The 27,170-nt window shown below is 42.9% G+C and overlaps 1 protein-coding gene across 2 annotated transcripts; it reads left to right on the top strand.

The window, feature by feature from the left end:
• Nucleotides 1-3,418: 3,418 nt before the first annotated feature.
• On the top strand, nt 3,419-22,320 carry VSTM1 (V-set and transmembrane domain containing 1). 2 transcript variants are annotated; one of them, XR_014013804.1, is made up of 9 exons: nt 3,419-3,553; nt 10,026-10,061; nt 14,106-14,153; nt 20,017-20,109; nt 20,208-20,235; nt 20,395-20,432; nt 20,540-20,571; nt 21,536-21,725; nt 22,138-22,166. XR_014013804.1 is itself a non-coding variant. In XM_081217104.1 (8 exons), the coding sequence occupies exons 1-8, from the start codon at nt 3,520-3,522 to the stop codon at nt 21,653-21,655; spliced, it is 429 nt and encodes a 142-aa protein (XP_081073230.1). In that variant the 5' UTR covers nt 3,419-3,519; the 3' UTR covers nt 21,656-22,320. The 2 variants fall into 2 exon arrangements, 1 of the variants encoding a protein (XP_081073230.1); XM_081217104.1 differs by having other exon boundaries at nt 21,536-22,320.
• Nucleotides 22,321-27,170: the final 4,850 nt, after the last annotated feature.

The raw sequence follows: 27,170 nt of genomic DNA, 5'->3' as shown, positions 1-27,170 counted from the left end.
AGCTAGTGGGAAGCAGCCGCATAGCACAGGGAGATCAGCTCGGTGCTTTGTGACCACCTAGAGGGGTGGGATAGGGAGGGTGGGAGGGAGGGAGATGCAAGAGGGAAGAGATATGGGGATATATGTATATGTATAGCTGATTCACTTTGTTATAAAGCAGAAACTAACACACCATTGTAAAGCAATTATACTCCAATAAAGATGTTAAAAAAAAAAAATCTTCCAACAAACAAAAGTCCAGGACCAGATGGCTTCACAGGTGAATTCTATCAGATATTTAGAGAAGAGTTAACACCTATCCTTCTCAAACTCTTCCAAAACATTGCAGAGGGAGGAACACTCCCAAACCCATTCTATGGAGCCACCATCACCCTGATACCAAAACCAGACAAAGATATCACAAAAAAAGAAAATTACAGACCAATATCACTGATGAACATAGACGTAAAAATCGTCAACAAAATACTAGCAAACAGAATCCAACAACACATTAAAAAGATCATACACCATGATCAAGTGGGATTTATCCCAGGGATGCAAGGATTCTTCAATATACATAAAACAATCAATGTGTACACCATATTAACAAATTGAAGAAAAACCATATGATCATCTCAATAGTTGCAGAAAAAGCTTTTGACAAAATTCAACACCCATTTATGATAAAAACTCTCCAGAAAGTGGGCATAGAGGGAAACTACCTCAACATAATAAAAGCCATACATGACAAACTCACAGCAAACATCATTCTCAATGGTGAAAAACTGAAAGCATTTCTTCTAAGATCAGGAACAAGACAAGGATGTCCACTCTTGCCACTATTATTCAACATAGTATTGGAAGTCCTAGCCACGGCAATCAGAGAAGAAAAAGAAATAAAAGGAATACAAATTGGAAAAGAAGAAGTAAAACTGTCACTGTTTGCTGATGACATGATACTATACATAGAAAATCCTAGAGATGCCACCAGAAAACTACTAGAACTAATCAATGAATTTTGTAAGTTTGCAGGATACAAAATTAATGCATAGAAATCTCTTGCATTCCTATACACTAACAACAAAAGATCAGAAAGAGAAATTAAGGAAACAATCCCATTTACCATTGCAACAAAAAGAATAAAATACCTAGGAATAAACCTACCTAAGGAAGCAAAAGACCTGTACTCAGAAAACTATAAAACACCGATGAAAGAAATCAAAGATGACATAAACAGATGGATAGATACACCATGCTCCTGGATTGGAAGAATCAATATAGTGAAAATGACTATTCTACCCAAAGCAATCTACAGGTTCAATGCAATCGCTATCAAATTACCAATGGCATTTTCCACAGAACTAGAACAAGAAATTTTACAATCTGCATGGAAACACAAAAGACCCCGAATAGCCAAAGCAATCTTGAGAAAGAAAAACGGAGATGGAGGAATCAGGCTCCCTGGCTTCAGACTATATTACAAAGCTACAGTAATCAAGGCAGTATGGTACTGGCACTAAAACAGAAATATAGATCAATGGAACAGGATAGAAAGCCCAGAGATAAACCCACGCACATATGGTCACCTTATCTTTGACAAACGAGGCAAGAATATACAATGGAGAAGAGACAGGCTCTTCAATAAATGGTGCTGGGAAAACTGGACAACTGCATGTAAAAGAATGAAATTTGAACACTCCCTAACACTACACACAAAAATAAACTCAAAATGGATTAAAGACCTAAATGTAAGGCCAGACAATATAAAACTCTTAGAGGAAAACATAGGCAGAACACTCTGTGACATGAATCACAGCAAGATCCTTTCTGACCCACCTGCTAGAGAAATGGAAATTAAAAAAAAATAAACTAATGGGACCTAATGAAACTTAAAAGCTTTTGCATAGCAAAGGAAACCGAAATTGAGACAAAAAGACAACACTCAGAATGGGAGAAAATATTTGCAAATGAAGAAACTGACAAAGGATTAATCTCCAAAATGTACAAGCAGTTCATGCAGCTCAATATCAAAAAAACCCCAAACAACCCAACCCAAAAATGGGCAGAAGCGGTAAATAGACATTTCTCCAAAGAAGACATTCAGATTGCCGACAAAAACATGAAGATGCTCAACATCACTAATTATCAGAGACATGCAAATCAAAACCACAATGAGGTATCACCTCACACTGGTCAGAATGGCCATGATCAAAAAATCTAGAAACAATAAATCCTGGAGAGGGTGTGGAGAAAACAGAACCCTCCTGCACTGTTGGTGGGAATGTAAATTGATACAGCCACTATGGAGAACAGTAGGGAGGTTCCTTAAACAACTATATATATAGAACTAACATATGACCCAGCAATCCCACTACTGGGCATATACCCTGAGAAAACCATAATTCAAAAAGATACATGTACCACAATAGCCAGGACATGGAAGCAACCTAAATGTCCATCAACAGATGAATGTATAAGGAAGATGTGGCACATTTATACAATGGAATATTACTCAGTCATAAAGAGGAATGAAACTGAGTTATTTGTAGTGACGTGGATGGACTTAAAGTATGTCATACAGAGTGAAGTAAGTCAGAAAGAGAAAAACAAATACCATATGCTATCACATATATATGGAATTTAAAAAGAAAAAAATGTCATGAAGAACCTAGGGGTAAGACAAGAATAAAGACACAAACCTACTAGGGAATGGACTTGAGGATATGGGGAGGGGGAAGGGTAAGCTGTGACAAAGTGAGAGAGTGGCATGGACATATATACACTGCCAAACGTAAAACAGATAGCTAGTGGGAAGCAGCTGCATAGCACAGGGAGATCAGCTCGGTGCATTGTGACGACATAGAGGGATGGGATAGGGAGCGTGGGAGGGAGATGCAAGAGGGAGGAGATATGGGGATAGATGTATATGTACGGCGGATTCTATTTGTTGTACAGCAGAAATTAACACACTTTAAACAACTACTGAGCCTGCTCTCTAGAGCCCTTGAGCCACAACTACTGAGCCAGCGTGCCACAACTCCTGAAGCCTGCGTGCCTAGAGCCCATGCTCCACAACAAGAGAAGCCACCGCAATAAGAAGTCCACGCACCAGAATGAAGAGTAGCCCCTGCACATCGCAACTAGAGAAAACCCACATGCAGCAATGAAGACCGAACGCAGCCATAAATAAATAAATAACATTTAAAAATAAACATAAGACTATTTAAAAGACAAATTATTTTTAAAGAAAATGTCTTGGGCAGGACTTCAGATGAGACAGGAGAGATCTCAGGGTGGGTGGAGCAACATACACCAGACTTATGAGAAAGATGTTGTCATTGGTGGCTTCTGGTTTCCTGAGTCAGTTGTGAGAAGGAAGCTGTACCCCAGGTAGTGGAGAGGCAAAGTGTCAGAGCAAAACCTCTCGCCCCACATCCTCTGGACAAAGAGGGCAGGAGGGAGTTGCAATTGCCCAGTCCAGTTTCTTCCTTTGAACTGTAAGACTGAACACGGCATCTTGGTCCGGGCAGAAGGGACGCTATGATCACAGAATTCCTGTCCCTGCTTTACCTTGGTGAGTCTCCAGGATGGGGACAGATGGGTTTGGATGGGTGAGAGCATTCACGGTGGAGTGGGGGCTAACATGGGGGATGTGACAAGTACAGAAATTATGGCTTCTGTGTGTTGGGTACAATCTACCGGCTGTGGTACCCACATGCCCTCGTTTGGGGCTCACACATAAGGGATGAGGGAGCAGAGATGCAGAGACGTGTGGTAATACCCTTGGTTTAATTGGCTGAGATATGCACAGCTCCGACGGGACCTCCATGTATGTATCATCTACGTACCACCGTCTTGCCTTGAACGTTCCACTGGCATATAGGAGGGCAGGGTCTACAGGGTGTGAAAAGCTGTGAGTTTGGTTATGAACGAGGAATACAGAAAAGACCTACTGTTACCGAGTCCAAACTTGTACTGCTTGCTACATGACAGACCAATAATTCAAGAGAGACAAGTTGTTGGGGCAAGGAATAGTGCCAGCAGACCAAGAAGATGGTGGACTAGTGTCCCCAAAAAAACATCTTGCCGGGGGTCTGGATGCTAGTTTCTTTTATAGAAAGAACCAAGAGGGAGAGGTGAGGAGGTAAAGTAAAAAAGAAGGCAACAAGTTGTTACAAATATTTCCTTGTTCCCGCCAGACATTGTAGAGGGTACATTAACTTCTTCATTTCTGCAGCCATTCATGGGTGGGCCTGGTCAGGATGTTTCCTGTGAGCTGAACAAAGGTATTTTAGCTTAAGGCTCAGGCATGGGAGGCAAGGTTCCTAGAAATAGGCCATTATGTCTACTTTAAGTTTATAGGCAACATCCCTTTAGTGATTTACTTGTAGCAAAAGCAATAGAATACAAAGGTTAAAGTAAAAGAAACAGATCCAATATGGAGTCAGATTTGTTCTTCCCTATGACCCTAAGGCAGGGAACAGTGGATACGAAGAACATTTTCTGACCAGCCCTATCCTTAGCCTGATTTCAACCATCCTCAACTTGAACATAAGGTGATCAGACAGACCTCAGCTTCTAGGATGGAAGACCTGGAATATAATCTTGGCTTGGTCTCACGGGAGTCCCAGAATTTGAAACAGGAGTTCCACTAGACTGAGTGCCTGGTTCCTCCTTCGTGAGTGGGGCGGCAGGGGGTGGGGTGGGGTGGGGGACATTAGGACTCATTATCTGCTCTAGTTCCTTCTTCCTTCTTCTGGGTTCAGCCCTTCCCTTTGAGGTCATGCTTCTGCCACGCACACATTTGAGCTTGAGAGGCCGGTCACCATATCCCAAACCTCCAGCTGCAGGGCAGAATAAACGGGGCGGTCACCGACCTCGTCCTCCTCACATTTATTTCCTGGGGCTGCCGTAACGAATTACCGCCAATCGGGTGGCTTAAAACAACAGACATCTATTCTCTCACCGTTCTGGAGGCCAGAAGTCCAAAATCAAGGTGTCAGCAGGGTTGATTCCTTCTCGGGGGGGAGGGGGGTGCTCTGAGGGAGAGTCTATTCCATGCCTCCCTCCTCGATTCTGGTTGGGAGATGGCTGGCAACCCTTGGCATCCCTTGGTGTGTAGACGCATTACTCCAAAGCCTCACATGGTCACATGGCCATCTTCCCTCCGTGTGTTCTGTCTCCTGTTGGGTTAGGGTCCCCGCCTACTCCAGTATGACCTCATGTGAACTGTTGACTGAAAAATGAATCCCACAACCTAAAAGCAGAGAGTTATGTTTTATTCAGTGGATATTCTTAGGACTTCTAACCCAGGAGACAGCATCTCAAGTAACCCTGCAGGATATGTAGAAGGTTTGCAACAAAGGGCAGGTACTTTGAGTGTCAGAAGATTATTGTTAATGAAAGAAAACCAGATATCTCAAGTTAAGGCATTTAGCGCTTTTCTGTATATGGGAAGATGCAAGAGTCTGGGCTCACTGAAACCATTCCTTTGACAGGCACCTCGGCTATCTGGGGTCAGTATCCTGTGTTTTCTCATCCTGAGTTCCCTCAGGGCTCACCGTGGGGACTGGCTGCAGTCTGATGGCTGCTAGATGGCAGGTATTCTTTTTTTTTTTTTTTTGCGGTACGCGGGCCTCTCACTGTTGTGGCCTCTCCCGTTGTGGAGCACAGGCTCCGGACGCGCAGGCTCAGCGGCCATGGCTCACGGGCCCGGCCGCTTCGCGGCATGTGGGATCTTCCCGGACCGGGGCACGAACCCGTGTCCCCTGCATCGGCAGGCGGACTCTCAAGCACTGCGCCACCAGGGAAGCCCGCTTTGTTTCCTTCCTGAGTTCCCTCAGGGCTCACCAGCTCACTGGTGGCTATAATCGCTGATGACGGTGACATCCTTTGTTTACTGATATGGCAGGGAATATTTTACTTCTCAGACTTCAGTTAGGATTCTGCAGCCAATTCCAGTGTGTGCATGTTGGGGGCACTGTCTCCCCCAGCACTGAGCAACTCTCTCGACACCAGTTGGGTGTCCCACAATTCAACTCCATTGTGACACTATCTACCTGGAGATACTGTCCGATCCCACAGATTAAGGGCTCTGTCCTAAAAGACGACCTCCCTCCCACTTCAGATGCCACTCACAAGCCCTGGTGGCCACCTGTGTTTCTGTCCAACTGGGTATAGATTGAAGGTTCCAAAAACCCCCTCCTTGGGTTCCATTAATTTGCTAGAACTCAAATTTGCTAGAACACAGAACTCAGAGAAACATTTGACTCACTAGATTACTGATTTACTATAGAAGAATTGAACTCAGGAACGGCCACGTGGAAGAGATGCACAGGGCAAGGTATGAGGAAAGACCTTCTGAGCGCGCCACACTCAAAAGATCTCCACATGTCCAACAAAGAAGCTCTATGAACCCCACCCATCCTTTTGGGTTTTTATGAAGGCTTCACTACATAGGCATGATTGATTAAAGCCTTGGCAATTGATGACCTCCCCAGAGGTCAGGGGGTGGGGGAGGGTGAGACTGACGGTTCCAACCCTTTAATCACGTGGTTGTTTCTGTGGCAACCAGCTCCCATCCTTAGGCTACAGAGAGACTTTCCAAAAGTTACATTAACATAGGAAAAGACACCTTTACGTCTCTCAACACTTAGGGAATTCCAAGGGTTTTAGGAGCTCTGTGCCAGGACCAGGGACAAAGACCCAATATGTGTTTCTTTTTCTTTCTTTTTTTTTGTTTTGTTTTTGTTTTTGGCTGTGTCGGGTCTTAGTTGCGGCAGGCGGGATATTCGTTGAGGCATGTGGGATCTTTCATTGAGGCGCGTGGGCCTCTCTCTAGTTGTGGCGTGCGGGGTTTCTCTCTCTAGTTGTGGCGCGCAGGCTCCAGGTTGCCGGCATGTTGCCCGTGGCACGTGGGATCTTAGTTCCCCAACCAGGGATCGAACCCGCGTCCCCTGCATTGGAAGGCAGATTCTTTATCACTGGACCACCAGGGAAGTCCCTATGTTTCTTGTTATAAGTCACAACATCATAGTAATTTTCCCCTTCTCTAGAGAGCTATGGTTTCTAGTGTCACCCACTCCTCCCTTTCTAGCATGGAAATTGTACAGCTCTCCATGTGGTGTATGTAAAGACCATACTAAATGTTAAATGTGTGATGTGTGGCTGAGTCAGGCAGAGAGGGTGGCTGTATGGTAAAAGACAGTTATCTGTAAAGGACCTGCTAAATAATGTAAGTATGTAAATGGTTGATGTATGTAAAGAGTCTACCAAATGATAAATACTCGCTGATTGGTAGTTATTTATTGTAATTATTTCCAGTGAAATATGCTTACTTATGTTGCCCACTGCTCCCTACCTCAGAATTCTACTAAACTCCAAGGAGCTATCCCTTTTTTTTTTTTTTTTTTGGTGGTACGCGGGCCTCTCACTGCTGTGGCCTCTCCCGTTGCGGAACACAGGCTCCAGACGCACAGGCTCAGTGGCCATGGCTCACGGGCCCAGCCGCTCCACGGCATGTGGGATCTTCCCAGACCGGGGCATGAACCCGTGTCCCCTGCATCGGCAGGCGGACTCTCAACCACTGCGCCACCAGGGAAGCCCGGAGCTATCCCTTTATTCTTTGCTTTTTCAAGCTACCCTACATGCCAGTGGGTCTCTTCCCCTTAGTAACAAGTGTCTTCATTGCAGCCAGTTCTCTGCCTAAGTCAACTGTGGTCCTTTATTAAGAAAGAAATAAGGACTTCCCTGGTGGTGCAGTGGTTAAGAATCCGCCTGCCAATGCAGGGGACACGGGTTTGATCCCTGGTCTGGGAAGATCCCACATGCCGCGGAGCAACTAAGCCCGTGCGCCACAACTACTGAAGCCCGCGCACTCTAGAGCCCACGGGTCACAACTACTGAGCCCACGGGCCACAACTACTGAGCCCATGCACCTAGAGCCTGTGCTCCACAACAAGAGAAGCCACCGCAATGAGAAGCCCATGCACCACAACAAAGAGTAGCCCCCGCTCGCCGCAACTAGAGAAAGCCAGCAACAAAGACCCAACACAGACAAAAATAAATTAAAGAAAAAAATAAGTTCTGAGGATCTAATGAACAGCATAGTGACTATAGTTAATAATATCGAAATTGGCTAAGAGAATGGATCATAAACATTCTCACACACACAAAAAAGGTAACTTTCTGAGGTGAGAGATGTGTTAACTAGCTTGAATGTGATCATTTTACAATGTATACGTACATCAAATCATCACGTTGTACACTTTGAATACATTACAGTTTTATTTGTCAAAAACAGAGAACCCCTCTCCCAATGTTTACCTACTCCTTAGTAGGGTTTCTTGATGTAAAGTGAACCTAAGGCAATTGTGTGCTTATTAAAAAAAAAAAAAAGGAAGAATGGGAATCACCATTTGAGCAGCAGACTGGCTGATAACACAGCTGAGGTGACGTGAGACTAAAAGCAGAACATGCAGAGGACCTAAACAGAGACCATGAGACCTGGGACCCCCTGGACCACCCAGAAGCTGATTTCCTACCTATCAGTGTAGCCATTCTCACTGCTAATGCAGCCTCGGTCCACTGTCACTCTCCCACCTCCCTGCTTCCTGGTGAAGCTTGGGGGCTTGTGTTTTGAGTCCATCCCTGAGTGGAAACAAGGGCCAGATGTCCTGAGTCACTCTCTCATGTCTACAGAAATTCTAGCTTCACCCATTAACAGAGGCCCAAGACTGGCATCCATTTCCCCCACAATATGGGACTGGGGTCCCTTATTTCCATCCGTGGGTTAACGTCCCCATCCCAGAATGAAATATAAAGAATAGAGCACAGAAGAGATAGGGGCTAAAGTACGTAAAGATCAAAGCTGCAAGTAAGGGGAGCATTTGCGACCAGAAAACATCTTCAATTCTTTGTGAAAAGAATGACCCCATTCGTGCCCCGGTCCAGGAAGATCCCACATGCCGCGGAGCGGCTGGGCCCGTGAGCCATGGCCGCTGAGCCTGCACGTCCGGAGCCTGTGCTCCGCAACGGGAGAGGCCATAACAGTGAGAGGCCCGCGTACAACAACAACAAAAAATAGAATGACCCCGTCATGGAGAGCAAATTCTCCCCATTTAAATGTGGGTGGAAACCCACATGGACACTCCACAGTAAATAACTATTGCATTCTTTAAATGGAAAGCATAAAAATTGCAGTCACAGAAAATACAGGTAAATGTTCAGTGATTTCCGGATGGTAAAAGAAGGACTAATGATGAAAGGAATGCGATATATCAGAAAAAGTTGCTGGCATTTTGTACATAAACATATCTTTTTTTTTTTGAGATGGTGCCTGGGAAATAACTTTTATGTACTTATTTATTTTTAATTGAAGTATAATTGACTTACAATGTTATATTAGTTTCAGGTGTACAACATAGTGACTCGGTATTTTTATACATTACACAATGATCACCGCTGTAAACATAACTTCCGAATGACAAACAATGGGACAAAAGTAAAAGGTGAAAAAATAAACCCAGGGAAGTACCTGCAAGGAATAAGGCAGATCTTTAACAGATGAGTCACACAGTCTCTGCCTGATTTTTACTCAAAGACAAGCATATAGAGATTATCATACTCAGTGAAGTAAGTCAGAGAAAGACAAATATCATATGATATCACTAATATGTGGAATCTAAAAAAAGATAGGAAAGAAATTATTTACAAAACATAAATAGAATCACAGACATAGAAAAAAAAACTTACGGTTACCAAAGGGGAAAGGGCGGGGAGGGATAAATTAGGAGTTTGGGATTAACATATACACACTACTATGTACAAAATAGATAACCAACAAGGACCTATTATATAGCACAGAGAACTATACTCAATATTTTGTAATGACCTATAAGGGAAAAGAATCTGAAAAAGAATATTATATAACTGAATCACTTCGCTGTACACCTGAAACTAACACAACATTGTAAATCAAAACTCTACTTCAATAAAAAAAAAAAGACAAACATATAATTCATCTCTCATGAGAGTTTCTCTTCCAGGGCTTTGTCTGGGCAATGAAGATGAGAAAAATAATGGTAAGTTTTCTCCCACTTAGACTCTGTTCCTGCGCCCCAAGTTTCATGACCTTTTCTCTTTCATCCTCTGAATTCTAGGAGGGTTTTGGTGATCACCAAGATGAAGAGTCAAACTAACTCCAAATTCTTTCCAGAGAAATTTTCCAAATCCCTCCTCCATGCCTTGCCCAGCTCAGAGGTTGAACACAGCAGCAATGTGACCCTCAAGTGCCAGTCTGACGTCCAGAATGTGACATTCATGCTGGGGAAGTTGCAGGACTCTGGGTACAAGCAAGAATGCAACTCAACAGGACAGGACACTAAATTCCTCGTCACTGACCTGAAGCCTAAAGATGCTGGACAGTACTTTTGTACCTACAAGACAGTGGCTGTAGAGAAATGGGAACTCAGTGTGAGAATAAGGCTCTTATCAGGGATTCTGAGTGGGTCTCAAGGATGTGAATGTGGGCGAGTGTTTTAGAATAGAGTTTGTTAAAAAAACAAAATTCAACTGAGTACATGTTAAAGATCTAATTGGCTTTCTCAAATAATTCATGAAGGAGGAAGCATCCCTTCTAGCAAGTAGAGAGGAGTTCCACAGGGCTATAGAAAAGGAGAGGTTTTTTAAAAACAGACATAGAAGTCATAAATAAAAAAGATCATTTCAGCTTTAGGTTAACCTACCTATGGAGTACAGAAGAGATCTATGTGGCAGATTACCTCATGGTCCTCTGGGGGATGGAGGAGGTCCCTGTGATGACCTCATTGGTGTGACCAGAAAATTCCCGACTGACCACCTAAGACAACATTTTTGGGGGCGGGGTGGGAGGGATGAGGGTTTGAAGCTTCAGTTAGGTTAGGTAGTAAGCCCCAGCATGGTCTGCATAAATGATTCCATTTGGGGCCTGTGGTTTGCTTTTTAACAAGGTATTAATAGAAAATTTGAGGTAGAGTAAGGCCAAAGATACGGATACGATGGTCACTGAAAAGATAGCTTGTTACAGTTCCTAAGAAAAGGGGACATGTCAGGCCACGCCATGCAGGACCACATGGGGAAGCACCCAGTCAGGACGTGGAGACAAGGGGAGGCATGTTGGCAAGAGCCTTTACTGTGGTTTCTGTGGGAAATAACAGGCTGAGGATTGGATCTGGGGTATAGACACTGTCCCTGGTTGTCTGGGACCTGGGCCTGAGGTGATTAGGGCAGAGAAACAGTGTCCCTCAGTATAAGAGAACAATAAGCGAGGTGGCTGGAAGTGTGGGCTTTGGATAGGTTGGTTTGCATTTGAGAGGTGTACTTGAGAGAAAGTTTTTTCCTATCCCTAGAAATTGGATAACCATGGGAGGAGAATCCCTCTAGGGTCAGCAAGGTCCCAAGATGTCAAAGCATCAAATGCAGAAAATAAAAGACATGGTTAATACAGAGAGATGGGTGAGAATGCCCCCAGGTGCAGTGGAAAATGGGAAACCCTGGCCCTTCCCTTCACCCCCAATGCCTTGTCCTCTTCAGGATTCGTCCTACAACCTTCCCTCTCAGCCAACATAGGCCCTGAGATGACTCCAGGTCACAGTATGACACTCTTATGTCTGATTCCTCACAACAGAATGGAATGTAGTATTCTTGCTCTGCTGAAACTGGGGATCTCAGAATGATTACAAGTTGAGAAAGTAGGAAAAGACCAAACTGAGCGTCATGGCAGCATAAGGCATCCCTTGTTTTTGTACCTCCATTTCAACAACTAAAATTTAGCATCCATCCATGAACAAAAGTGCCTCTATGGGAGTTGTGGGATCCAGCACCATATACCAGGAGGAATCTCACCCACCTATGCATTGGGTAATAGGCAGACACACCTCAGTACCAGCTGTGGAACCTGCAGGAGACTGTGACCTGATTCCAGCCCCTCTTGATCATGGTCTGGGAGAACATGGACATGGGTAGTTACCTATGGACGAGAGAACCTTTGTGAAGTTTACAAACCAAGACTGAATAATGAAGAAATAGAAAACTGGAACAGACCAATAATGGATAAACAGATTGAATCAGTAATCAAAAACCTCCCAATGAAGAAAAGCCCAGGACCAGATGGTTTCACTGGTGAATTCTACCAAACATTTAAAGAGGAAATAACACCAATCATTCCCAAACTCTTCCAAAAAATTGCAGAGGAAGGAACACTCCCATGCTCATTTTACAAGGCCTGCATTACCTTGATATCGAAACCAGATAAGGACACTAAAAGAAGAGAAAACTACAGACCAATATCCCTGATGAATATAGATGCAAAAATGTTAGCAAACCAATTTTAAAAGTGCATTAAAACCTCATACACCATGATCAAGCAAGATTTATCCCTTGAATGCAAGGATGGTTTAACATAGACAAATCAATAAATGTGATACATACGTTAATAGAAAGAAGGATAAAAATCATACGATTATCTCAATAGATGCAGGAAAAACCTTTGACAAAGTACAACATCAAGATAAAAACTCTTAATAAACTGGGTGTGGAAGGAACGAACTTCAACACAATAAAGGCCAACAAGCCCACAACCAAGGTCATACTCATTGATGAAAGGTTGAAAGCTTTTCCTCTAATATCAGGAACAAGAATACCCACTCTCACCACTTCAATTCAACATAATACTGGAAGTCCTAGCTAGAGCAATCAGACAAGACAAAAAAAAAAAAAAAAAAAAAAAGCACCCAAATTGGAAAGGAAGAAGAAAAATTGTCTTCATCTGCAGATGACATGATCTTATATATAGAAAACCCTAAAGACTCAACCCCAAAACCATTAAACTAATCAACAAATTCAGTAAAGTTGCAGGATATAAAATCAACACACAAAAATCAGTTCTGTTTCTATATACTAACAACACAATATCTTGAAAAGAATAAAGGAAAAATCTTATTCATGATAGCATCAAAACCAATAAAATATCAATACTTAGGAATAAATATAACCAAGGAAGTGAAAGATCTGTATGCTGAAAACTACAGGACTCTGATGAAAGAAATTGAAGAAGACAATGGAAACAGAAAGCTATCCCATGTTCACAGATCAGAAGAATTAATATTGTTAAAATGTCCATATTACCCAAAACCTTACATAGATTTGATGCAAATCTCTATCAAAATTCCAATGGCATTTTTCACAGAAATAGAACAAACAATCCTAAAATTTGTAGGGAACCACAAAAGACTCCAAATAGCCAAAACAATCCCGAGAAAGATAGAACAAAGCCATAGGCATCACACTTCTTGATTTCAAACTATACTGCAAAGCTATAGTAATCAAAACAGTATGAAACTGGAATAAAAATAGACACACAGATCAATGGAACAGAACTGGGAACCCAGAAATAAACCCTTGTATATACAATCAACTAAATTTGACAGGGAAGCCAAGAATGCTCAATGGGGAAAAGATAGTCTCTTCAATAAATTGTGTTGGAAAAACTAGACAACCACTTGCACAAGAATGAAATGGGACCTCTACCTTCAACCACTTACAAAAATTTAACTTGAAATGGATAAAAGACTTAAACAAGACTACAAACAATAAAACTCCTAGAAGAACACAAAGGGAAGAAGATCCTTGACACTGTTCTTGGCAACAATTTTTTTGGATATGACACCAAAAGTACAAGAAACAAAAGCAAAAATAAATAAGTGGGACTACATCAAACTAAAAAGCTGCACAGCAAAAGAAACAATCAATGAAATGAAAAGGCAACCTACCAAATGGGAGAAAATACTTGCAAACTGTTGGTGCTCTTTCCTGGGATAGGATTGGAAGGTGGGGTTAGGATTGGAAGTAGTGTCATTCATAAATATTTTTGTTCTTAAAATAATAGCAAACTTCAGCAGTATTAAGAAGAGTAGTCTAGTGCTCTGGCCCTGGTTTGGGAACCTAGTGAGCACCTGGAGAATGGAAAAGGCATTCTCTTCCCTGCTCCCCAAAGAGGGCATAGAGTCCATAGACAGAACTTGAGGATTTATGTCCCCAAGGTTCCCATATAAACATCGTGATTCCTTTTCTTGCATCCTGTTTTCTAGGTGAAGATGAAGGTGAAGGTGAAAGTGGACCTGACCCTGCAAAAACAGGTAATATAATTAGAGAGGACCTGTTTTTCCCAGTTGTATCCACCTCATGAGGCAGAGGATCCCCTTCTGATTAAAAGGCACAAGGAGGGCTTCCCTGGTGGCGCAGTGGTTGAGAGTCCACTTGCCGATGCAGGGGACACGGGTTCGTGCCCCGGTTCAGGAGGATCCCACATGCCGCGGAGCGGCTGCACCCGTGAGCCATGGCCGCTGAGCCTGCGCGTGCGGAGCCTGTGCTCCGCAACGGGAGAGGCCACAACAGTGAGAGGCCCGCGTACTGCAAAAAAAAAAAAAAAAAAAAGTAAAAGGCACAAGGAGAATCTTAATGCCCCTTCTCTCCATGTTGGGAAGATGCTCTCTAAGGCACTCCCAGGTTCTGAAAACACTGGTGAATAAAACAGCACAAGATGCATCATCTGCCATTTTACATAATGAAAAACTACAGTGGAGTTTCGTGAAGAATGAGGGTGAGTTAGTGTGACTGGTTTGGGGAATGGGACTGGGACCTGTGGAGTCCAGGTACTTTGGGAATATATATGATCAAAGACTTGTTAAAACTTTAAAGTTCTCAAAAAATGGTGAATATTAAATTTTTTTTGATATTGCTTTTCCGTGAAGAACTGACTAAGATTCTACCCTCAGAGATTCATAAAAACTAGGGCTTTCTTCAGGTTTAGACTGAAATGGGCTTATCCATAAAAGGATTTGTTTTTGCCATGCCCTGCGGCTTGTGGGATCTTAGTTCCCTGACCAGGGATCAAACCTGGGCCCCTGGCAGTGGGAGCAAGGAGTCCTAACCATGGGGACCACGGGGGAATTTACATAGATGCTTAATCGTTTTTTCTTTCAGCAACTCATAACCTTCCTGTAATCTACTCCAATGAGCCAAAATTGTTCAAGGTTGTCATTAGTATAATAGAATTTTTTTTAAAAGATATCCTTGGGACTTCCCTGGTGGTCCAGTGGTTAGGATTCTGTGCTTCTACTGCAGGGAGCATGGGTTGGATCCCTGGTAGGGGAATTAAGATCCCACATGCCACCCCACCCCACACATCCCTGGCATGGCCAAGAAAAAAAGATATCCTCCATTGTATTCCTCTTTCAAAATGTTCTTATTCAGTATTAGCAGGCTTGGGAAAATGACTGCTACACCATCCAAAATGACTGCTACTCTATCCGGTAGAGTCAAAGAACTTGGAAGTATCAGAAGTGAGATGGAAAGTCAAAGCTTTCACATTTTTAGCTCTTCTATAATTTATTTTCTTTCTTTTTTTATTGATATATCACTCCCATTCCATAAATTCACCCTTTTAAAGTGGACAAGGCAGTGGCCTTTGGTATATTCACAAGGTTGTGCAATCATCACCACTATAATTCCCCAAATGAAGTCCCATTAAGCAGTCACTCTTCATTCCCCCCTCTCCTGACAGGCCCTGTCAACCATTAATCTGCTTTCTGACTCTATGGTTTTGCCTTTTCTGGACATTTCATGTAAATGCATTCACAAAATATGTGGCCTTTTGAGACTGGCTCCTTTCACTTGGCATAATGTCTTCAAGGTTCATCCATGTTGTAGCAGGTATCAGTACTTCATTCCTTTTCATGGCTGAATAATATTCCATCATATGGATAGACCACATTTTGTTTATCCACTCATCAGTGGATGGACATTTGAGTTGTTTGTACCTTTTGGCTATTGCAAGTAATGCTGTTGTGAATTTAGGTGTACCTGAGTCCCTGCTTTCCATTATGTATCTACCTAGGAGTAGAACTGCTGGGACACGTGGTAACACTATGTTTAACTTTTTGAGCAACTGTCAAATTGTTTTCCAATGTGACTGTACCCTTTTACCTGCCCACTAGTAATTTATGTGGGTTTCAATATCTCCACATCCTTTCCAACACTTGTTTTTCTTTCTTTTAATTTGATTATAGCCAACCTAGTGGGTATGTATATCACTTCTTAAAATGTACTTTCAGAGTTCACATTTTTTTTTAAATTTATTTATTTTTGGCTGCATTGGGTCTTTGTTGCTGCACGCAGGCTTTCTCTAGTTGAGGCGAGCGGGGGCTACTCTTCACTGTGGTGCGCGGGCTTCTCTTGTTGTGGAGCACAGGCTCTAGGCGCGGGGGCTCAGTAGCTGTGGTTCACGGGCTTAGTTGCTCCACGACATGGGGGATCTTCCCGGACCAGGGCTCGAACCCATGTCCCCTGCATTGGCAGGTGGATTCTTAACCACTATGCCAAAAGGGAAGTCCCAGAGTTCACATTTACACCACCACAATTCTAAACAGAGTAAAATATTTGTATGCACAGATATGCTGTCCCCAGCCTGTATGCACAGATATGCTGTCCCCAGCCTGTATACACAGATATGCTGTCCCCAGCCTGTATACACATGCCTCCAAGGTACTAGAAAGGGACCTTCTACTCCAGTTCTGTGCAGAGACCAATGATCAATTTCATCACCTAACTTTGCCACAAATCCAGGCTTTCTTTCTGGTGCCTGTGACTTCATTTATGCCCTGTCTCAAGCTGTATCCCTTTGCTCTGTCAGATGCCTTAGACCAATAGCATAGACCTTCTGCAAATTTATTTTTGTAATTTGTAAATAGTGATGCGAAGTCTAACCAGGATATGTGGACATCTCAGGGTAAACCCAGTTTAGTGGGCGGTGGACAATTTTGCAATAATTTACTTCTCATTTCTAGTGAACTGCTATGTGAGAGAAACTGTAGGGTAGTCAAGGGGAGGATTGAAAGCATAAGGCAAGGCTGATGTTTCTGTGCTTTCAACCAGGAACAGCTGTTCCTGTCCCATTTTTACATGTCCATGGGGATGCACTGCTCCCACAAATGGCAGCAGTTGGTAAAGGGGTGCTCTGGGCCACATAAATCCCAAGGCATCCTCCCAGGCAACCCCCCAACGAAGACATCAAAGTGCTCACGTTGGAAAGGGGAAAAAGCCATGATCTAGCACGCATAAAAATGGCAAAGGAATCTGGGGGAACACGGGTGGAGGAACGTTGACAGCATCTGTTACAGAGGGAGATAGGTGTGGGTAGAATATTGGGTGGGAAAATAATCATGATCACTGCAATTTCATTATCTTCCACATTGAGTCAGATTCTAGACTGAGTGCTTTAGAGCCAGTATTTTTCATCATCACCTCTCTCTTCAAGTGAGGTATTCATTTTTTTTTGGAGGGTGGGGGCATGCCAGAAGGCATGTGGGATCTTCCCCAACCAGGGGTCAAACCCGAGCCCCCTGCAGTGGGAGCACAGAGTCTTAACCACTGGACCTCCAGGGAAGTCCCAAGTGAGGTATTCTTACCTCCTTTTCCCCCACCTCCTTTCCCGCTGCTTCCTGGAGGTATAATTGACCAATAAAGCGGTAAGATATTTAAAGTGTACAACACGCTGATGATTTGATACATGTATATACATTGTAGAAAGATTCTCCCCATAGAGTTAATTAACACGTCCCTCAACTCATCTCATAGATTTACTTTTTTTTTTTTTTTTGGTTCAGCATGCTTAAGATCTACTCTCTTAGTAAATTTCCATTATATGATACAGTGCCATCAACTACGGTTCATGCGGTCTGTTAGATCCTCAGACCTTATTCCTCTGAAACTGACAGTTTGTACTCTTTGACCAACCTCTCCCCACTTCCCCCACCCCCAAGCCCCTAGCAACCACGGTTCCACTCTCTGTTTCTATGAGTTTATTTTTGAGATTCCACATATAAGTGATACCATGTAGTATCTGTCTTTGTCTGGCTTATCTCACTTGCATAATACCCTCAAGGTTCATCCATATTATTGCACAGGGCAGGATGTCCTTCTTTCTCTTGGCTGAATAACATTCCGTTGTATATATACACCACACGGAAAATTCTTCTTCTTTTTCTTTTTTGTTTAGAATGCCCTAAGGTTATTCACCATCCTTTTTTGGGGGGTATTTTTTAATTGAAATAGAGTTGACATACAATATTAATTTCAGGTGTACAACACAGTGACTCAATATTTTTTATACATGACAAAATGGTCACCACAATAAGTCTAGTAACCATCTGTCACCATACAAAGTTACTAGAATACTGTTGATTATATTCCCTATGTGTATATTACATTCCCCATGACTTATTTATTTTGCGACTGGGAGTTTGCACCTCTTAATCCCCTTCACCTATTTCATCCTTCCCCCCAACCCCTCTCCTCTGGCAACCACCAGTTTGCTCTCTGTATCTATGAGTCTGTTTTCAGTTTGTTTGTTCATTTGTTTTGTTTTTCAGATTCCACATATAAGTAAAATCATATGGTATTTGTTTTTCTCTGTCTGACTTATTTCACTGAGCATAATACCCTCTAGGTCCATCCACATTGTTGCAAATGGCAATTTTGCATCCTTTTTTACGGTGAGTAGTATTCCCTTCTTTATCTATTCATCTATCGATGGACACTTAGGTTGCTTCAATATCTTTAGAAAATGATTCTTGGACTTTGATTCGTCTGTTGTTAGACTTGTCATCACTTCTATAGGAACACAGTTAGTTTGGGAAAATGTGTTTCTCACCAGATTTTGAATTCTCTGGAACAGGTTCAGAATATCACTTCTCTTTTTTTTTTTTTTTTTTGCGGTACGTGGGCCTCTCACTGTTGTGGCCTCTCCCGTTGTGGAGCACGGGCTCCAGACGCGCAGGCTCAGCGGCCATGGCTCACGGGCCCAGCCACTCCACGGCATGTGGGATCTTCCCGGACTGGGGCACGAACCTGCGTCCCCTGAATCGGCAGGCGGACTCTCAACCACTGCGCCACCAGGGAAGCCCAGAATATCACTTCTCTTGAATGTCCACACCCAGTGGTCAGCACAGAACAACCCTGACCTTGTGGCAGACTGGCCTAAAATGGTTAGACATACCAGAGTCCAAAGCCCATCCTGTCCGTGTGACTTTGGGGAACTCGATTTACTTTCTGGTACTTGATTTACGTATGAACAAAATGGGGACTGTAAACCTATCTTGCGTGCTTATTGTCAAGATGATAAAGAACAGGGAATCCCCTGGCGGTCCAGTGGTTAGGACTCTGGGCTTTCACTGCCGAGGGCCCGGGTTCAAACGCTGGTTGGGGAACCAAGATCCTGCAAGCCGAGTGGCAAAAAAAAAAAAAAAAAAAAAGATGAGAAAGAATGCACATGAGTGCTAAGTGGCTCACAGTAAATAAATATTATTCCTGGGATGAACCACTTACTGGGTATTTCCCATCTGCAAGGCACTGTGCTAGCCCTCTCTGTATGTACTGACCACTCAAGCTCCCTACCATCCAGTAAAGTAGCCACAATTGCTATCCTCACTTTGTATAACTTTATTTATTTATTTATTTTTGGCTGCCCCCACAAGGGGCTACTCTTTGTTGCGGTGCGCGGGCTTCTCATTGCGGTGGCTTCTCTCGTTGTGGAGCACCAGGTCTAGGCGTGCGGGCACAGTAGTTGTGGCTTGCGGGCTCAGTAGTTGTGGCTCGCGGGCTCTAGAGCGCAGGCTCAGTAGTTGTGGCGCACGGGCTTAGTTGCTCCGCAGCATGTGGGATCTTCCTGGACCAGAGGTCGAACCCGTGTCCCCTGCATTGGTAGGCGGATTCTTAACCACTGCACCACCAGGGAAGTCCCGCTATCCTCACTTTGAATGGGAAAACAAAAGCTCAGGGAGATGAAGAATTTCCCTAAAGCACAATTGGATGTTACAGCTCTGAAGTGGCCACTCCAAGTTTTGAAGCCAGGCTGTCTGACTCCTTGAAACTGTTCAGCTAAAGCTGAACAGTGTGTTTCAGGAGCCAGTCTTACTCTCTAACCCACCCTTCTCCCACCAGACACCAAAGTCATCTTTGTCGCCACCTTCAGCTGCCTCTCTCTCTTTCTCCTCTTCATTGCCATCTTCTTCATCTACAGATGCACTCAGCACGGTAAGTTCAGAGACGCACACGTTTAAAACTCTGAGGAAGGGAGTAAAGTGAAGGATTCTTTCAGGAGATAAATTCCTCCCTGTATTTTTTTTAAATAGATTCATCACATGAAGAATCCACCAAGAGGTAGATATACTTGACAGATCTCATGCCCTAACTCCCACTCCTTTCTTCAGAGACCCCATTTGTACATCAGTGACTCGTATGCCCAGCCCCGCTACTTGCAACCCTATCTTCTCCCCCACATCTTCAGATCCCATACTTTCATATGTTTCTCTCTCTCAGAACCAGCCATTCCAAATGTCCCAAGCAGGGAGCTGCAGGTAAGTGATCAGGGAAGAAACCATAAGGAATCTTGGGTCAGGAAGACGAAGACCGGACTCCTGCAATCTGAGAACTGATTTTTGTTTTTTCTTTTACTCACATGCAGGTGTATCCAAACTGGAAAGAATATCTGAATCGGTGAGTTCTCCCCTCCCCTTTGGAATAACCCAAGAGCTCACTTCCACCACAGGCGGGTCTGTCTAGCTCATACGCTGGTTATATAGATGAGGCCAATTAATATGGAGTTGAAAAACATGTACTTTGATGGAACTCGTAAAAAGAGATTAGAATGGTGGTTACCAGGGGCTGGGGGGGGGCGGGATATGACATTTAAGGGAACGAACTTGCAACTTGTACAGGAATAAGTCGTGGGAATCTAATGCACAGCATGGGGATTATAGTCAACAACACTGTATCATACACTTCAGAGTTGCTAGGAGGCTAAATCATAATTGTTCTCACCACAAAAAGAAATGATCATTATGTGACAGGGTGGAGGTGTTAGCAATGTGATAGCCATAGTGCAATATATCAATGTATCACATCGACACGTGTACACCTTAAACTTGCACAATGTTATATGTCAATTATATCTCAAACAAACAAAAAACCCCACATGCTTTGAATTCCAGAGTAGCTGGATTCCAGCTCCCAATGTCTACAATTTATCACCAGTGTGGTCTGAGACAAATCTCAAAACCCCCATGATTCGGAACCTTCCTTTCCTTCCATATCTAAGGGGAATCAAAATCCCCATCTAAAAGGCTTGTGAGAGTCTAGTGATGCCATAAACATAAAGGGTTTATTGGAGTTTCTGGCGAATTTTAAGGGTCCGACGGATGGCAGGAAAGCATCATTTAACAAATATTAACCAATGTACATCCATCCATTTTTTCTATTTAAAATACTGCTTATTTGCGATTTAACACTAACGAGCAATATAACACCTAAGAGCAGTTGCACGTCTGAAACGCATCTGGTGAGCCTGAGGACCTCAGTTTTTAATTTAATTTAAATTCGTTTGAATTTAAGTAACCGTGCGTGGTTCGTGGCTACTGTATTTGGCATCTTAGCTCCCCATGCACATCTCTTTTCCTCAAAGCCTGAAGAATCCCAGGGAGTGACCTATGAACAGCTAAACATCAACGCACTGTCTGAGGCAGCTTCTGTCCCCACCGAGGAGCCCCCAGGGTCGTGTGACTACGCAACACTGAAGGTATAGAACTGAAGGAAGAGCTTCTTCCCCGGGAAGGAGAGAACGGATTGAGATGACAGAACCTGTGAAAGCCCAGGTGACTCTGTGTCTTTGGCTCATTATCCATAATAATACAATATGTTCCCTTCTTGCTTCCCCTCCTCTCAACAATTACTGGGTGGGTTTTCACAAAACCGGAGCGCAACCTTTGTATGGTTCGACTTAAAACATGGGCTAAGAATACGTATTGTATCTATGGGCTGGTGGTCCTCATAATAGTTACCTAGGGAGTTCAGGACGCTACCATGTAAATAGTAAATGGTTCCTCCAGAAGACTATGTGATTGGTCTCTGGTGAGTCATCCCACAGACGCAGAGATTTCAAAAAGGAGCACAAAAAATACAAGCCATGAAGGGAGACACTCAGCTGTGAATTAACAAATTCCTAAGTAGCATGCACCAAGGTAAGCAGCTAAAAGGCTAAAAGTATTTGGTTCATGATTCTTTCAGGCCGTGCTGGGCAGCCCTCAAGTCAAGACCAGTTTCCTCTTTGACATGAAAGAAAGAGTTTTCTTACTGCCATCATATTTCTGTTCATAGTCTTTCTTTCTTATTATTAAAGTCAAAGGCTGCAATAAAGTTAGACTTACAGAATCTATGTGGATTTTGTCACTTGGTGCCCATAACTTAACTCATGTTAATACAGCATTGTAAGGATTTTTCTGAGTGTGGACTTTTTTGTGTATGTGACAGTGGTACTGACCACTTATATATTGATACAAGTACAAATATATGAGCTTTGCTTCCAAAGTTATGTCACTCAATCAGGTTTCAAAGCCATTCTACAATATGTGAATGAAGTGTAAATATTTGGAACGTATATATAAATATTCTTAACTCAGTAGCATATGCTGGATAACTTTTTTTTTTTTTGGCCGTGCCGTGCAGCTTGTAGGATCTCAGTTCCCCAACCAGGGATTGAACCCAGACCCTCGGCAGTCAGAGCAGGGAGTCCTAACCACTGGATCACCAGGGAATTCCCTGGATAACCTTATTAAAGTTTTTAATTATGAAACAATTCTATCATAGAGAAAAACACCCAATAATATAAGTGGAAATATGCACACTGACCTTATTTTCAAAACATTAACACTTTGCTGTGTTTTCATTCTAGCACTCCCAATCCATTTTCCTTCCTCTCTTCCTAAGACGTCAACATTACCCAAAGTAGTATATATTATACCGATGCATGTTTTTCATACTTTTACTCCTCAGGCATCTATCAATAGTCAATATATGGTAATATTTTGTGTGTTATTACAACATTATACATATATATGGAATCATTACTACAGTTCCGTCACCTTTTTTATTGCCATCGACAGTATGCTTTTGAAATTCACCTAGGTGACTTTTGTGTCTCTATCTCATTGCCTGCTGTACAGAATTCAGTTGTTAACCATACCATGGAATATTATTCAGTCACAAAAAAGAATGAAGCACTTCTACATGCCACAACCTGGATGAGCCCTGGGAACATTATGCTAGGTGAAAGGAGCCTGGCACAAAAAGCTTCATATTGTAGGATTCCATGTATAGGAAATATCCAGAATGGACAAATCCTTAGAGATGGGAAGCAGATTACTAGTTGCCAGGGGCTAGGGGAGGGGAGGAATTTGGAGTGACTGCAAACAGGCATGGGGTGTCTTTTTTTTTTTTTTTTTTTTTTTAGATGTTGGGGGTAGGAGTTTATTAAGTTATTTATTTATTTTTGCTGCGTTGGGTCTTCGTTTCTGTGCGAGGGCTTTCTCTAGTCGCGGCAAGCGGGGGCCACTCTTCATCGCGGTATGTGGGCCTCTCACTATCGCGGCCTCTCCCGTTGCGGAGCACAGGCTCCAGACGCGCAGGCCCAGTAGTCGTGGCTCACGGGCCCAGCTGCTCCGCGGCATGTGGGATCCCCCCAGAGCAGGGCTCGAACCCGAGTCCCCTATGTTAGCAGGCAGATTCTCAACCGCTGCGCCACCAGGGAAGCCCCCTGGGGTGTCTTTTTGGGGTGATGACAATGTTGTAGAATTAGACAGTGGTGATGGTTGCACAACCTTGCGAATAAACTAAAGACCACTGAATTGTACACTTCAGAAGCATAGATTTTATGGCATGTGAATTATATCTCAATAAAAGAAAAATTTTAAAAGGACTTGGTTGTATGCAAAAACCATGGTTTCTCTTTGTTCTTTCCTGGACTGCTAGATGTTTGGGTTGTTTCCACTGCTATGCTGTCAGCAAAATGCTGCAATAAATATCCTTGGAGCTACCTTCTTGCTCACATGTAGTGATCTCTTGATGGTTTATATTTAGAAGTAAAATCCATCTTCTATGACGTCCACACCTTTTAACCCACTAGAAGAGGCAAATTGATAACTAAGGCAGTTTCCCTTATTTATTCTTCCACCAAGGATGTATGTTTCCAATTCCCTGCATCCTTACCAATTCATAAGTGTATTAAACTTTGTAATTTTTGCTGACAAAATATGTGAACTCATAACCTGTTTTAAGCTGCTTATATAAAGATACCTCATTGTTGCTTTAATTTGCATTTTCCTGATTATGAATGAGGAGTATTGACCATTCGGGGTTTCTTTTCTGTGAATTGATGGTTTCTAGCCATTGTTCACTTTTCTGTTGAATTGTTGGTGTTTTCTGTACTGATTTAAAGGGCATAATTATATAGTAGGCACACCTTTCCTTTGTAAGCTCTATGTTGCAAATATCTCCAGTAAACCTGTGACTCATATTTTCATTCTTCTTTGTATCTTTTAATATTAGCTACTCTAAGTAATTCATCTTTCTATTTCTATTTTGAGAGATTTCTTTGTGTCTGGAAGCTTACCATGAGAAATAGATTCTCCTATGTGTTCTTTGAAACTTAAAATTTTAAAAATTTTGTTTTAAAAAAATTTTTTTAAATTTGTTTTTCATATTTAATCCATCTGAAATTAACTTTTGTCAAGGAATGAGGTAAAGATCTAATTTTTCCATTTGGATAATCAATTGTCCCAGTGCCCCTTATTGAAAAGCTTGTTCTTTTTCATTTGAGTCGTGCCTTCAATTTGATGAAATATGATCATTTCTATTTCATCTGCACCACCTTTCATTGCCAGCATAGTTCAGACACTTGGATGGAAATGACAAAAGGAAAAACTTAACTTGAAAAGACTTTAAAAGAATAAAGAGGGACTTCCCTGGTGGCACAGTGGTTAAGAATCTGCCTGCCAACACAGGGGTCATGGGTTCGATCCCTGGTCCGGGAAGATCCCACATGCCGCAGAACAACTTAGCCCGTGTACCACAACTACTGAGCCCGCGTGTCACAGCTACGGAAGCCCGCACACCTAGAGCCCGTGCTCCACAGCAAGAGAAGCCACTGCAATGAGAAGCCCACGCACCGCAACAAAGAGTAGCCCCCGCTTGCTGCAACTACAGAAAGCCCGCGCACAGCAAGGAAGACAAACGCAGCCAAACAAAACAAAACAAAAAAACAGTAAAGAAAGAAGGAAGAAAGGAAGGAAGGGAGGGTGGGAGGGAAGAAGAAACTGAATCATGTAACCAGACAAAGGAAAAGACAGCTAGAGATAGCCTCAGACAACAGTCAATACATCCACATACTCCAATGCCTTTTTTTCTTTATGTCTCTCGCCTATTTCTATTTCTGTGTTATCATTATTATTCAGACCAGCTGTCCCTATGAGTCTGGAACTGATAGTGACAAGTCTAGGCTCACAGCCTCACAGACTTTCATCCAAAGAGGTAAGGGGGGCCTCCTACTTACTGGATCAATTTAGAAAAAGATATTATTGGCTACCTTTGGAAGATGCTAGAAACACAACTCACAAAATTTTAAAACGCAGAGGAAAGAAATCAAGTGTTTCTCCTGCCTTTCATTTATAACCTGTACCTCAGGACAACCAAATAAATGAATAAGCCAAGTTTCTACTCATACAAGTACTACAACTAATAGGCAAAGAAGAAAACCTCCAAGTCTTATCTTTGGTTGATGCATGCCCACGTTATCAGGAATAACAACAGAGGGTCTAGTTAGTGTCTTTTCCTCCAGAAACTGTATCTACATGATAGACAGAACATCCAGAGACAAAGCAGAAGGGACCTCAGATGGTCAGAATCAAAGGGATTTATTTTTTTCAAAGAAGTACTGAAAGAAGTGGCAGATCTCATCTAAAATCCAGGCCAGAGGTCAGCAAACTTTCTGAAAAGGACCAGAGGGCAATATTTTCAGCATCTGTGGGCCATAGGACCTCTGTTGAGACTATGCTTCTCTGCTGTTGCAGCATGAAGGCAGCCATAGATGATACACAAACAGGGGCGGCTGTGTTCTAATAAACCTTTGTTTATAAACCTAAGTTGTGGGCCATAGTTTGCCAACCCCTGTCCTAGACCCATGCTTTCTGAAATCTGAATGAATCATCAGAAGAACTGAATTAAGCCAGAAAAGGCGTATTCTAATGTGCAAGGAAAGACATTTTTTAAACCCCTTTCTCAGTTTTCAGATCTTTAAAAGTGAGAGACAAGCAGGATAGGATGGTTTCTGCAGTCCTTTCCATCTTTGATGTGCTAAGTCTCTGGGGCCATATATCCTACAGTGGCCGTGGGTTTGTCCAAGGGAGGGGACCCAGCCAGCATCTCTTTGGAAAAGAGTCCCAGCTGTTCTGCAACTTGGATGGGGCCAGTTTCCTAGGAAGCTTTGTTGTTTGCACCTTTGCCATTGCTGACTGTAAAATACAGTGAAGAAGAGTGGGTGGAGCAGGGGGGAAAGGGGGCCAAGAGCAGAGAGGCCTCCCGACTCTCGGGTCCCTGGCCTATCCCTGATTCCCCCACCTCCTTTGTTTCTCCCTAGGGTGTGTCTGTCTCTTTGCTCTCATGCCGTGTGTGGGTTTATGTGTCCATATATGTATGTATGTGTGTGCATGCATGTGTGTGCATGCACATGTGTATGTGTGTATGTGTTGGGGGAGGCTCAAGGAGAATACAGAAGATGGAGGAGAGTGAGGGGTCAGGATGCTTGGAGGCAAGGAAAGAGAAGACACACTCTGGATTTACATGGAAGGCGAACAATAAATAGGGGTGGGGGGCTCTGCTATACAGACTCTCTTTGTCTGTCTCACACACACACACACACACACACACACACACACACACACACAGACTATACTAGTCTCCTCCACCTGCCACAATAAAATACCATAGATTGGACGATTTAAACAACAGACATTTGTTTTCTCAGTTCTGGAGGCTGGAAGACCAAGTTCAAGGTGTTGGTCAATTCAGTTTCTGCTGAAAGCCCTCTTCCTGGCTTGCAGACGGACACCTTCTCACTGTGTCCTCATGTGACCTTTCCTCCCCTTGATACTAATCCTATTGATGAAGGCCCCACCCTTATGACCTAATTTAACCTTTAATTACTTCCTTAGAGGCCCCATTTCCAAATACAACTGGACTGGAGTTTAGAGATTCAACACAATGAATTT

Source organism: Mesoplodon bidens (genome assembly GCF_964165515.1).
Source record: "Mesoplodon bidens genome assembly, chromosome: 18".
In the NCBI taxonomy this organism is placed as follows: Eukaryota; Metazoa; Chordata; class Mammalia; order Artiodactyla; family Ziphiidae; genus Mesoplodon; species Mesoplodon bidens.
Note: the sequence above shows the minus strand (reverse complement) of the source record. Positions and strands in the feature narration are given on the sequence as shown.